Source organism: Salvelinus fontinalis, chromosome 17 (genome assembly GCF_029448725.1).
Source record: "Salvelinus fontinalis isolate EN_2023a chromosome 17, ASM2944872v1, whole genome shotgun sequence".
NCBI lineage: Eukaryota > Metazoa > Chordata > Actinopteri > Salmoniformes > Salmonidae > Salvelinus > Salvelinus fontinalis.
Window position 1 is genome coordinate 25,512,780 of NC_074681.1, and position 14,025 is coordinate 25,526,804.

Below are 14,025 nucleotides of genomic sequence, written 5' to 3' on the forward strand. Positions count from 1 at the left end.
AGCAAAGTAATTACAATTTAGCAAATTAACACTGGAGTGATAGATGTGCAGATGATGATGTGCAAGTAGAAATACTGGCGTGCAAAAGAGCATAAAAGTAAATAAAAACAATATGTGGACGAGGTAGGTAGATTGGATGGGCTATTTACAGATGGGCTATGTACAGCTGCAGCGATCGATTAGCTGCTCAGATAGCTGATGTTTAAAGTTAGTGAGGGAAATATAAGTCTCCAGCTTCAGCGATTTTTGCAATTTGTTCCAGTCATCGGCAGCAGAGAACTGGAAGGAAAGGCGGCAAAAGGAGGTGTTGGGGATGACCAGTGAGATATACCTGCTGGAGCGCGTGCTACGGGTGGGTGTTGTTATCGTGACCAGTGAACTGAGATAAGGTGGAGCTTCACCTAGCATAGACTTATAGATGACCTGGAGCCAGTGGTGGAGACGTCTCGCATACCTTTCCTTTCACTCCCGCTCTCTACCGCGCCCCACTCCATCATTTCCTCTGGCTGTGTGCTTAGACCCAGGCATTTCCATCTGTCTGTCTGTGCTCCAACCTGCTGCTGCTCGCAATCAATGTTATTTTCTCTCTTAAAGCCTTTTAGTGATTCCATATGAAACTAGGACAAAAACAATACTATGATTTTGAGAATTTTCACAAAATTGTATCCATAGGATGGAAATAGTTATCAAATTTGGCATATTTATATTTGGCATATTTATATTTTTGGCCTTACCCAGGCTTCATTTTTAAAGCTGCAATATATAACTTTTAGGGTGACCTGACCAAATTCGCTTAGAAATGTTAATTATAGATCTGTCATTCTCATTGAAAGCAACTCTAAGAAGTTGTAGATCTGTTCTAAGTGCAATATTTATTTCTACACTTACATTGCTGAATTTTAGTTTTTGCATCTTTTACTTTCTGTTTTGTACACCAGCTTAAAACAGCTGAAAGCTAAATAATGGTTAAAAGCCTAGGTAAAAGACTTGCTGGGACCAAAATTGGCATGAATGATCAGTTTCCGAAAGAAATTGCAGAACGGCGCAAAGTTCTGTATCCAATTTTCAAAGAAAACAGATTAAAAGCGAAACGAGTAGCTCTCGTCGTTGATAAACTATATATTGATAACCAGTTGTTCAGAGACACAAAGACTACTCCATGGTTATTTTAAAATTTACAAAATTCTCATAGACGAGGAAAATAAACACAATTCAAGCCCGGTTACTGATTGTAACAATACAACAAAAAAATATAGCTTTTTTATAAATCTTCACATATAACTAATTGAACACACAAGCACTATTTTTACACAGTGAAGATAAAAACTAAGTAAACAGAAGGCACAGTATGTGTGGATGGTATGGTTTGTGTTTATTTTATTTTTTATCTTATTTGTTATGTTTGGAAAGTTGAGTGAGTGAGTAATGAAATGGTTGCATATCCCAGAGCCAATGTATTGCTGTGAGCCGGGTATGAGAGGGCTTTCAATGTTGTTCAGATGATGGATATACTTTTATAATGAATTATACGTCTTATTTATTTATTGTCCTATCATGGAAAACTACATTTTTTTTATCTTAATAAATTATATCTAATTATTATCCTATTTTAATGGTACTGTCTATGGCCCTATACCCTAGACACCCACCTGAATGACCCAGATATTAAGGAGAAGTCCCTAACTGTTTTATGTGCTCGCTGTAAGCGGTCTATATGCAGCTAAAATGAGGTCAGAGACCAAGAGCAGCACTGCCCCCTCAAGATTCTGAGCCTGCTTGGCAGGGTTGGTCCTGCAAAGCCAAAGCCCCCTAAAGGGAGAGGAAAATATACAAGGAATTTCTCAAAGCTGCTAATGAGAACCTTGACGACCTTGTACCTAGCCGGTGGGGATTCCGGTGGGGTACCCCCACCCAGGCAGTGGCAGTGCTGGCAACACTAGCTGCAGTAACCCATGGGGAGGGGGTCACACTCGGACATTCAGAGAGGGGGTATATTATTGTGGCCCTGGTGGCACAGAATCAAGGTCGGACTGCATGGAGATGCGTGGGGACATGGTCATGACTGGTGGCCGTATTGTGGGTGTTTCTTTCAGGAATAGGGTGTACATTTGATGGCCATTATCTAGGATATGACAATGGTAAATACATTTCAATTTTTGCTTATTTTTTTGCGCGGTCTTGCAGGCCTTCTCATGCAGCTGCAACTGCAATGGCATTTGGAAATCATGACCCATCTTGAGTTGGGCTCTGGGATGGTGCAACTGTTGAGAAAGTGAGCTTATGGTTGTGTGGGGGTAAGGGCTGAGTGTGTATGTGTGTATCCCACAACTGTTGCGAAAGAAGAAGTAAAAGATGTAAGGTACAATAGAGGATGATCCACAGCTATATATAATACAAATCGAGGTGACGGCAATGGAAATGCATATGGCAATTGATTTACTTCAATTCGGTAAATGGAACTGTATGCTCTTTTCAAAGAATGGATCCCAGTCGGTTCAGGGCTATGGGATACAGGGGGTCGAGGGTGGTCTGCCGGGCATTGGGATGACAAGCCATCTCGAGATGAGGCCTTTTAGCGGGTGGAATAGTAGGGACCAATTGGAGGTTTACTTAGTAGAAATGCAAATATCATGGTACACCTATATAGACACTCAATCATTATGTTACTTTTTAATAGTACGTTTACAAAAATATATTCTGATTAAAAGAATGAAAGGTGTGTCTCATGGTAAGTGGTGAAATAAGTATAGCCAGTTACAATTGTAATGGCTTAGCAGATAATAAGAAAAGACGATCAGTATTTACCTGGCTAAAAGAGAAGGATTATAATATTTATTGTTTACAGGAAACCCATTCAACAGTTTTAGATGAAGTTTTGTGGAAAAAGAACTGGGTGGGCAAAATATATTTCTCCCATGGGCAAAGAAATTCAAAAGGGGTGATGATCTTAATTAACAATAATTTTGATCCAAATGTGCAAATTGTCCAAACAGATCCTCAAGGTAGATGGATTATTTTAAATATGTTATTGGACAATAAACAAATATGGCTTGTTAACCTATACGGTCCGAATAATGATGATCCAAGCTTCTTTGAAAATATATATAAGAACTTATCAACTCTACAAGCAACACTAGACTCTATTATTATAATGGGAGATTTTAATACGGTCTTAAATAGCTCTATAGACCGGAAAGGAAATCACACTACAAATTATCACCCTCGGGCACTTAAGGAAATAATGAATGTCATGGATATATTGGAATTAGTGGATATATGGAGACTTAAATACCCTGATTTAGTGAGATATACATGGCGGAGGCTGAATCAAGCTAGTCGTCTTGACTACTTTCTTATTCCATTCTCTCTGGCACCAAAAGTTAAAAAAGTGTTGATAGGGGATAGAATGCGGTCGGATCATCACATAATTGGCATATATATTTCTCTTACAGAATTTCCACGTGGGCGAGGATATTGGAAATTTAATCAAAGTCTACTAGATGATAAATTGTTTAGAACTAGGACAGAAGATTTTATAACTGACTTTTTCAGACATAACATAGGTACAGCAGATCCCCTTATTGTATGGGACACTTTTAAGTGTGCCTTTAGAGGCCATGCAATTCAGTACTCATCTATAAAACAAAAGCAATTTAGATCAAAAGAGTCCATATTAACAAAGGAAATTGAAGGACTAACAGTACAGTTAGATAGCAATAAAAACGGTACCATAGAGGCACAGAATAATTTAGAGGAAAAACAAAAAGAAATGGAGGAACTTATTCAAGAAAGATCCAGTGTAATATATTATAAAAATAAAGCGAACTGGATGGAATATGGGGAAAAATGCACCAAATTCTTTTTCAATCTTCAATATAGAAATGCTACCAAAAAAAATGTATTAAAACTTGTGACAAATGATGGAGTCACGCATGATTCACCAAATGATATTTTGAAAGAGGAAGTAAAGTACTTTAAGAATATGTTTTCGTTTCAGGCTCCTCCATCTCCACTAACTGAAACTAATTGTATGGATTTTTTTCCTATTAATAATGTAAAATTAACATCTGAACAGAAAGACTCATGTGAAGGCCAAATTACAGAGGAGGAACTGCTTGTTGCAATTGGGGCCTTTAAAGATGGGAAAACTCCAGGGCTGGATGGCATACCAGTGGAAGTATACAAAACGTTTTTTGATATACTCAAAGGACCATTATTAACTTGTTTTAACCACTCCTATATAAATGGTAGATTATCAGACACACAACAAGAAGGTCTGATATCGTTATTACTGAAACAGGACCCAAGTGGTATATATAAAGATCCAGTCCAATTAAAAAATTGGAGACCTCTTACACTTCAGTGTTGTGATGCAAAAATCCTAGCAAAATGCTTGGCGCATAGAATAAAAAAAGTTTTGTCAGATATTATTCATCCTAATCAGACAGGTTTTTTACATGGACGATACATTGGAGATAATATAAGGCAAGTACTGGAAACAATAGAACACTATGAGATATCGGGGACACCAGGCCTGGTTTTCATAGCTGATTTTGAAAAGGCTTTTGATAAAGTACGACTGGAGTTTATATATAAATGCCTAGAATATTTCAATTTTGGGGAATCTCTTATAAAATGGGTTAAAATTATGTATAGTAACCCTAGGTGTAAAATAGTAAATAATGGCTACATCTCAGAAAGTTTTAAACTATCTAGAGGAGTAAAACAAGGTTGTCCACTATCGGCATATCTATTTATTATTGCCATCGAAATGTTAGCTGTTAAAACTAGATCAAACATTAATATTAAAGGATTAGAAATCCATGGCTTAAAAACTAAGGTGTCATTGTACGCTGATGATTCATGTTTTATTTTAAAACCACAACTAGAGTCTCTCCAGGGCCTCATAGAGGATCTAGATACCTTTGCTATCCTCTCTGGATTAAAACCAAATTATGATAAATGTACCATATTACGTATTGGATCACTAAAAAATACACATTTTATATTGCCATGTAGTTTACCAATTAAATGGTCTGACGGAGATGTGGACATACTCGGTATAAAAATCCCAAAAGAAAGAAATGATCTCACTCCAATAAATTTTTATAGAAAGTTAGCAAAAATAGATAAGATCTTGCTACCATGGAAAGGAAAATACCTGTCTATTTGTGGAAAAATCACCCTAATTAACTCTTTAGTCATATCACAGTTTACCTATTTGCTTATGGTTTTGCCTACTCCTAGTGACCTGTTTTTTAAATTATATGAACAAAAAATATTCAATTTTATTTGGAACGGCAAGCCAGATAAAATTAAAAGGGCCTATTTATATAACGAATATGAATTCGGAGGGCAGAAATTATTAAATATTAAAGCATTAGACCTCTCACTAAAGGCATCGGTCATACAAAAGTTATACTTAAATCCAAACTGGTTCTCTAGTAAACTGGTACGAATGTCTCATCCTATGTTCAAGAAGGGCCTTTTTCCCTTTATTCAGATTACACCTGCTCATTTTCGGTTGTTTGAAAAGGAAATGATCTCCAAAATATCCTTATTCTTTAAACAAGCCTTAGAAAGTTGGTTGCAATTTCAGTTTAATCCACCTGAAGGGACGGAACAAATAGTACAACAAATATTGTGGTTAAATTCAAATATAATAATTGATAAAAAAACTGTATTTATCGAAGAAATGTTTAAAAAAGGTATAATTTTTGTGAATGATATCATAAATAGGACTGGTGGAGTTATGTCACACATGCAGCTAACACAGACATATGGAAAAGTCTGCTCTACCCAAAATTACAACCAATTAATTGCAGCATTACCACAAAAATGGAAGAGGCAAGTAGAAGGGGAAAAAAGTAAGGAACTTGTATGTCGGCCCTGTATTAAAGAACAAAAATGGTTAAAGAAAAGTGTGATAAATAAAAACATATACCAATTTCATTTAAGGACCAAAAAACTAACAGCTGTGCCATACAAATTGCAAAATAGTTGGGAAGAGATTTTCGATGTACCCATTCCATGGCACATGGTTTATGAATTGATACGCAAAACAACGCCGGATTCAAAACTTCGAATTTTTCAATATAAATTACTGTACAAAATTCTTGCAACTAATAGAATGTTATATATATGGGGTATACAATCTTCCCAGCTCTGCAGATTCTGTTGTGAGGAGGCAGAGTCATTAGATCATTTATTTTGGTATTGTCCATATGTAGCTCGTTTTTGGTCACAGGTCCAGGAATGGCTGAAGAATTGCAACATTTGCCTAAAACTAACGCTACAGATAGCAATACTGGGGGATTTGAAAAGCCATAGTCAATCAATCAATAATATAATAATTATTTTGGCAAAGATGTTTATTTTTAATTTACAATCTGTAGAAGCTATGAGAATAGGAAGGTTCAGGTCTTTTGTGAAGCATCACAGCACAGTTGAGAAATGTATGGCAAATAGAAATCCGAAATGGATGATGTTGGAAGATAGATGGGAGGGGTTGGGTGGACCTGAAGGGTGGGACTAATAACAAGATAAACAATATAGGGCATACGGGATCTGTGAAATGTGTATAGGTGCGGAGCTTTTGTGAAATAGCACAGTTACAAGTGGAAATAAAATTGGATGGACAACAGAAATAGAGGAAGGACTAAGAACAAATAAGAGAGAACTATTGTAAAGTGGACTGTGTCTGTAAGATAGGTATAAGATGTAGAAATTGAAGGTAAAAGCAGAAGTGTTTATAAGTTTACTCCAATTGGGGGATTGGTGGTAGGGTCGCGGGGAATAATAATAAAGGCATATTCTTTAAAAAAGTATGTATGTCTATATAGGTATGTGTATGTATATATGTGTATATGTATGCATACGTGTATGGATATATATATTTACCCAAAAAAATATGGGGGAATGGAAATGATGCAGACAATTACATTGGAAGCAACATTCTTTCCGCAATACTAAGCTGATCCTCCCCTAAAAAAAAATAAAAAATAAAAAAACAGCTGAAAGCTCAATATTTTCGCTTATGGAAAATGTGTTTTACAATTGTTCTTTACACTATACTTGCTTGTTTTGTCACAAACTGAAATTAAGCAAACTGTTAGAATTTTAGCAACAAGGAAATGGCAGAGCGATTTCTGCACACATACACACATTGTTTATGTATAAAATGGGATGTAACAAAAAAAATTGCAGATATTTCAACCTGGAACTTTGATATGACTGTGGAGGTATATTAAGTCTAGGACAGACGTTACGCTAGCGGAACCCCCCCCCCCCCCAACATTCCACTGAAAAGGCAGCGCGGGATGTTCAGAAATATTTATCTTTCATACATTAACAAGTCCAATACAGCAAATGAAATATAAAAATCTTGTGAATCCAGCCAACATGTCCGATTTTAAAAAACTGTTTTACAGCGAAAACACAACATATATTTATGTTAGCTCACCACCAAATCCAGACATTTTTTCACAGCAAAGATAGCTTTCACAAAACCCACAAATAGAGATAAAATTAATCACTAACCTTTGCACATGTTCATCAGATGAGTCATATGACATCATGTTACACAATACATTTATGTTTTGTTCGATAATGTGCATATATATATATCATTTAATGTAAAGTATTTTGTTCTACTGATATCAAACGGAGCATGCAGTAAAGCTTCATATGACACATTTGAGCTTTTTAGCACCTGCAGATGAAGCATTATGGAGTCTTACAGGAGGCCTGGGTAAGGCCAAAGTGTCATAAATATGCCATCTTTGATGAATTATTTCTCTATTATGATTTTAGGTATGTCAACAATTCTTCCTCCTAAGGACCATTCTATGGATCCAATTTTGTGGGGGAAAAAAGTGTCCTGGTTTTGTATGGAATTACTCTTTAGTGAGTGCCAGACTTTTGACCCTGGTATAAAAGCAGGCAGTGGATGAATTGGGTTGTCATTTTTTGAGGAATCCTGCTGGTACTAGGTTTTGTTCATTGTGTGTTTTGGAGTTAAAGTATTTTTAGTACTGCTGTAACTGGGTTGTAGTGATTATCCTGTTCCAGTGGGGCTGTCAATCATCCTTCTCTATAGATTTTGGAAGATTCTGTTCCCGCCTCCTGGCAGGCCTTGCTCTCTCTGGCTTGGGGCAGGGTAGTGGGTGCCGGGCGTTTCCAGTGGTGCTGACAGTCTGATACTGTTAGGGCTTATGGCTGTCTGTCTGTCTGTCATCCTGCTCCCAAGCCATGTCACGCCACCCACAGCCTCAGGTATGCCTCCAGAATATGAGGGGAGCAGGAGAGCGATGTAAGACCATCAAGGCTGCAGGTGCCTGAGGGGAAAGGAACAGGCAATCATCCACTCCTCTCATTCCCTTTAGCTCTGATCTCTCTCCGGTTTCTTCTGATGGTCACAGTATTACAGTGACCATACTGATGAGCTTTTCCAATGCTCTGAGTCCTATGAGAACACCTCCTAGAGAACTGTTGCTTCTTTGTCCTCCTGTTCTTTATTTGTTGTCCTGGCTCTATTCTGCTGTAGCCTCCCCTGTAACCTGTACACAGCCCCATGTACAGTGTGTCCAGTAGATGTTTTCTCTCTGTCTGCTGGTCTCTAGATTGTAAAAGTCTAGTTCTACCTTGGGTTTCTTTTCATTCCACCATTGAGATATAAATAGGGTGTTCTTATTCTATGGTTTCTATGATGATTGGATGGCACAGTGGGGGCTTCAGTTCTATCCCATTCGGTTATGTGGAGCAACTCACTCTGTCTGTCAAGCCCACTGGCTGACTGTTACATATGTGAATCTCCAATACCAGCTACCTTTTCGGAAACAGTAGGAAAGATGGGCTACTTTGAAGCTAGAAAGCAGCTACGTAAAGATATTTTGATGCTAGTCACCTTTTTCAGATCCTTTGGTGCTTTTCAGCTGCTTGCTTTGAAGTGTAACTCGTTTTGATCAGTGCTGACATCAGGGGTATCAAAACATTAGCGGTGCCTTTCCATCTATTGATTGGCCAGCCAGGTTTAAGCTCCTGTCACTGCCGATAGAGAATTGATTGGCCAGAAATACAGATAGAGGACAAACTGTGGGAGAGAATAAGGAGTTTTTGACTGATTTGTCTAATAACCCCTAGAGATTGGGTAAGTAAGATGGGTGTGGGGGAGTGAAAGAACCAAGGCAAGCAGTGCAGAGTGGAAGGAAGGAGTCCGAGGAAGGGAGGAGAAGCTGGCTGGTGATTACAGTAAATTATGGTATGTGGAGAGGCCAGGCCAGGCCATTCACGAACGAATTAGGCAAGCACTCTAGGCAGCGATACTTTGAGCGACTCGGAGTACCTGCCACCTCTTATCGGTCTCCTGGGTGCCTGCCTGTTCCAGTGGGCTGGTTGCATCCCAAATGGTACCATATTTCTCCATAGTCCACTACTTTTGACCAGGGCCCGTATGAGGGAATATCGTGCCATTTTAGGATGAAGTGGGACTCAGCGAGCCATGCAGGGTTCATCCTCATTCCTCACACCGCCCTGGATGTGTGATGATGATCATACCAATTTAGAGGCTACATGGCATGTGTAGGACATGCATGCAGGCCAAATCAAGCGGAGTTGGCTGTGCTGGATCAATTCTGTTGCATGGTCTAGGCCTGTGTTTCAATTAGATGTTGAAGGCTATGCGTGATCCTCAGAAAGCTCCTTTGTTAAATAGTTGAAGGTCTAGTACAGAATCCAATATTTATTGAAACCCACCTCCCCTGTGAATCTCTTTCATATAATGACACAATGTTAAGCATTTGATGAATGGTTCTAAAAAAGCAATTTTGAAGAAAAAAAATACTTATCCTAACTTTTCTCTTTTGAGCTTGGAGATTTAGGTCACTTCTGTTTTTATGTTTTCAGCAGTCTCTGCCAAGCAGATGGAGAGAGCGGTAGATAGATGGATGCTTCAGTCAGTGCTACAGGATAAATTATCAGACTGCCACTCTGCCCCTGCCAATTTTCTCTCACAAAACAACTCTCCTCTCCTGACTCTCTCTGCAGTACTGCTGCCATTACAACTCCCTCTCAAGTCCCTACCCCAGATTCTCTCTCTAGGAATGCAGCAGAGTTCATTTACGGATAGTATTCCTTTAATGGCCGCCCTCTCTCTCCCTCCCTGGGCTATTTTCAAGCCAGAGGTCTAGAGGTCCGTCTAGACGGCCTGCTGTCCCACACTGCTTTAATTGTAGCCTGTGGTTTGGTGAGAGGCCGTTTTCGGTTGGGTATCCAGTGTGTGTGTGTCTCTGTGTATTTTGTGCGTGCCTTTGCGGTGTGTGTCTAGCCTACACAGTAAATTTGCAAGTGTCAGTCTTGGTTTTGAGATACAGTAAGTGTTCTGAGTGATTCTAGTGGGGTTAACACCAGTGAGATTGAATTGACACGTTATTTGAATCCCAGTGGAATCACCTCTGCGTGGTGGTGTTACTCAACTGTGTTGAGTTCATTACCGTTAACTCTTTGACTATATATATTATACATTTGAAAAGACCTTTAATTATAGCCAGCGTATTGTGACTTGCAGGTCTGTGGCCCATTCAAACACATTAACTTGGGCAAAATGTATTGAATACAACCACCACCATGTCTCTGTCACTAACAAACATAGTTATGGGTGGGTATCACTCACATTCATTCAAAAGGCATGCTGGGAAATATGCAAATAAGGCTTTACCCTCCACAAAAAAGAAACTAACACTAAATGTGTTATTGCCTAACACTGTGTAACAAGTGTACCAGCATCAACTTTAATAGCCATGGTGTTAGGGACCAACACTATAGTAGGGTTGTTAGTTTGTCAACACTTTGTAAAGTGTTAGTTTAACACTATTTTGGTGGTTCATAAATCATTTCTAAGAAAGTATTACATTTTAACACTGTGGGTGTTAAGATCCTGATCTCAAATTTGCTGTGTATGTAAGATCACAGGAGCTGAGTCACTTGCTGCAGGCTGGGTGTAGTGCAAGGCCCACTACATCTGGCTTGTGTTGGCTGCAGCTCTGCATGATATACACACCCCTCCCCCCAGCCATCCCTGTGTAACCTGAGCTATGGGGCCAAAGGCTGACCAATAACAACTCTCTAGTCTGGATTCTCCTGTTGCTGTGAAGGCATTAGCAAGTCTTTCCTTCTACTTAACCTGTCTGGGAACGGGGATCTGCTAGCTGGAACCCCTCGCCAACAGCCAATGAAATTGCAGGGTGCCAAATTCAATCAACAGAAATCTCATAATTCAAATTTCTCAAACATACAAGTATTAAACACCATTTTAAAGATAAACTTCTCATTAATCCAACCACAGTGTCCGATTTCAAAAAGGCTTTTCGGCGAAAGCAGAACATATCATTATGTTAGGTCAGCAACTAGTCACAGAAAGCATACAGCCATTTTCCAACCAAAGAGAGGAGTCACAAAAAGCAGAAATAGAGATCAAATGAATCACTAACCTTTGATATTCTTCATCAGATGACACTCCCGGGACAACATGTTACACAATACATGTATGTTTTGTTCGATCAAGTTCATATTTATATCCAAAAACCTCAGTTTACATTTGGCTTTGCCTCCAAAACATCCCGTGAATTTCCACATCAAATCACAGAAATACTCATAATAAACATTGATAAACGATACAAGTGTTATTCACAGATTTAAAGATATACTTCTCCTTAATGCAACCGCTGTGTCAGAATTCAAAAAAGCTTTACGGAAAAAGCAAAACCATGCAATAATCTGAGTACGGCGCTCAGAGCCCAATCAAGACAAAAAGATATCCGCCATATTGTGCAGTCAACAGAAGTTAGAAATAACATTATAAACATTCACTTACCTTTGATGATCTTCATCAGAATGCACTCCCAGGAATCCCAGTTCCACAATAAATGTTTGTTTTGTTTGATAATGTCCATCATTTATGTCCAAATAACTCAGTTTTTTTCGCGCGTTCAGTACACAATCTAGACTCGCGGGCAGGTCCAGGCAAAAGTTCAGACGAAAAGTCATATTACAGTCCGTAGAAACATGTCAAACGAAGTATAGAAGCAATCTTTAGGATGTTTTTAACATAAATCTTCAATAATGTTCCAACCTGGAGAATTCCTTTGTCTTCAGGAAAGCAAATGGAACAGAGCTCGCTCTCACGTGAACGAGCGTCACAAGCTCAAAGCATTCTGTCAGACCTCTGACTCATTCCCCTCTCATTCGGCCCCACTTCACAGTAGAAGCATCAGACAAGGTTCTAAAGACTGTTGACATCTAGTGGAAGCCTTGGGAAGTGCAACATGACCCATATCCCACTGTGTCTTCAATAGGGAATGAGTTGAAAAACGACCAACCTCAGATTTCCCACTTCCTGGTTGGATTTTTTCTCAGGTTTTTGTCAGGTTTTTGCCTGCCATATGAGTTCTGTTATACAGTGACAATTTTCATATTACAGAACTGGTGTATATTCCAGACATATTGAAACATGTTAAGGTGTTGACTTGGCTATGCGTTTCTTTTTTACCAGATGTACTTCTTCCTTTTATCAGAATAAGCGCTTCTTTCTTTTTACCAGATTCTGTTTCTATATTCTGTATATTCACTAAAACCCATCCCCTTTGTCCTCTCTCAGCGTTGCAGTGCGACTGCCAGTGGTGTAGTAACAGTACCTGCTACACGGATGGCCTGTGCTTTGTGTCCTTCGTCAAGTCGGGCAGTAAGATGGTGGCACAGGGGAGCAGGTGTTTACTGGAGGCAGACCTCATCCCTAAAGACAGGCCGTTCTTCTGCGCCCCTTCCAAGAAGGAGAACACCGGTGTTGTCCCTGTCTGCTGCAACAGAGACATGTGTAACAAAGACCTCAACCCAGAAGACTACTCAGAGACATGTAAGTGTCTGATATGTCTCGGGTCTCTATCATCTTTCACATGCCATCTTTCACATGCATGCCATGTCCTAAATTGGCTACTAGCTCATAGGCAACTACCTAATGTGCAGTGGATCTGTGTTGATCTGAAAGGAGGAAGTCATAATATGAAAATGTTGCCCATCATATTACCACTTTCCTAATCATTTCAGATGTACAAAAAATGTTTTGGTGGTAGGTGCTAGTTATGTATGTGGTATTGGGTGACTCAATCTAAACAGTGAAGCAGAGAACTGATGGCGAGACAATATATTTCTAAAGCATGTTTGATCCTCCATTCACTATTCTACAATAGAATAAGGGTATGTCTCCTGCACGAAGCATTCCCTGTACTTTTTTGTGCCATGGACCTTGAAAATATGTTGCAGAATTGTCTGTGTTACTGTGTGTGTTCGCGCTCTGCATAAGTACAATTGAATCTTTCCCCTATTCTGCTCCTCTTTCAGTTTCTGTCGCCTGCTTTGTGAAATATGGACCCATACGTACAGGCCACAGGCCCAAGTCATTTTCCAGCTCTGATTTATTGGATGTTAGGTCATTTTTTATAAGAACAGGAGGTGATTGTTAGTGATACTATTCTCCCAGCAACAACCCATGTTTCTTCATGAGTTATTTGCTTTCTCCCCGCAAGGCTCTACCTGTTTTTTTTTTATAGCACTCTCACTCATGCGGGAGAGTCACAATTACAATTTTTAAACTCAGTATCCTGGACACGGACGCACATTCCATTGAACAAGCTTTTTAGTTTAAGACCGTCTTAATCTGTGTTCAGGAAACTGGCACTATATGTCACTGAATATATCTGAAGCAATGTCTCTGCTTGGACACGCTGTCGGGTTCTGCTCTTGTGGTCAGAAAGAAGCACCTCACTGCTCCTATTCTTGATCATGGGTCTGAAACTGCCTCCATGCTGTACTTCTCAGTATGATAGTCAGCAGATATCCTCTCTCACCATACTGTCATTCAGTAATAGCAGGGCCGTTCGTAAGCCTTCCTCTGTGTGTAGCTGTGACTATTGGAAAGATTTGACAGGCTGCAGTCGCCAGGCAGTTGGATGATTGAAAAGCTCCAGAAGCAAC

At 39.2% G+C, this 14,025-nt stretch overlaps 1 protein-coding gene across 2 annotated transcripts in view; it reads left to right on the top strand.

The window, feature by feature from the left end:
* Nucleotides 1-14,025, top strand: part of LOC129814036 (TGF-beta receptor type-1-like) — a 65,862-nt gene that overhangs the window by 28,947 nt on the left and 22,890 nt on the right. For both annotated transcript variants that reach the window (XR_008753225.1, XM_055866792.1), the window contains exon 2: nt 12,653-12,907. Coding sequence is in view for 1 of the 2 variants with exons in the window: in XM_055866792.1 (XP_055722767.1) it covers nt 12,653-12,907 (255 nt within the window). In the remaining variant the exon portion in view is untranslated. The remainder of the gene's footprint in view (nt 1-12,652; nt 12,908-14,025) is intronic.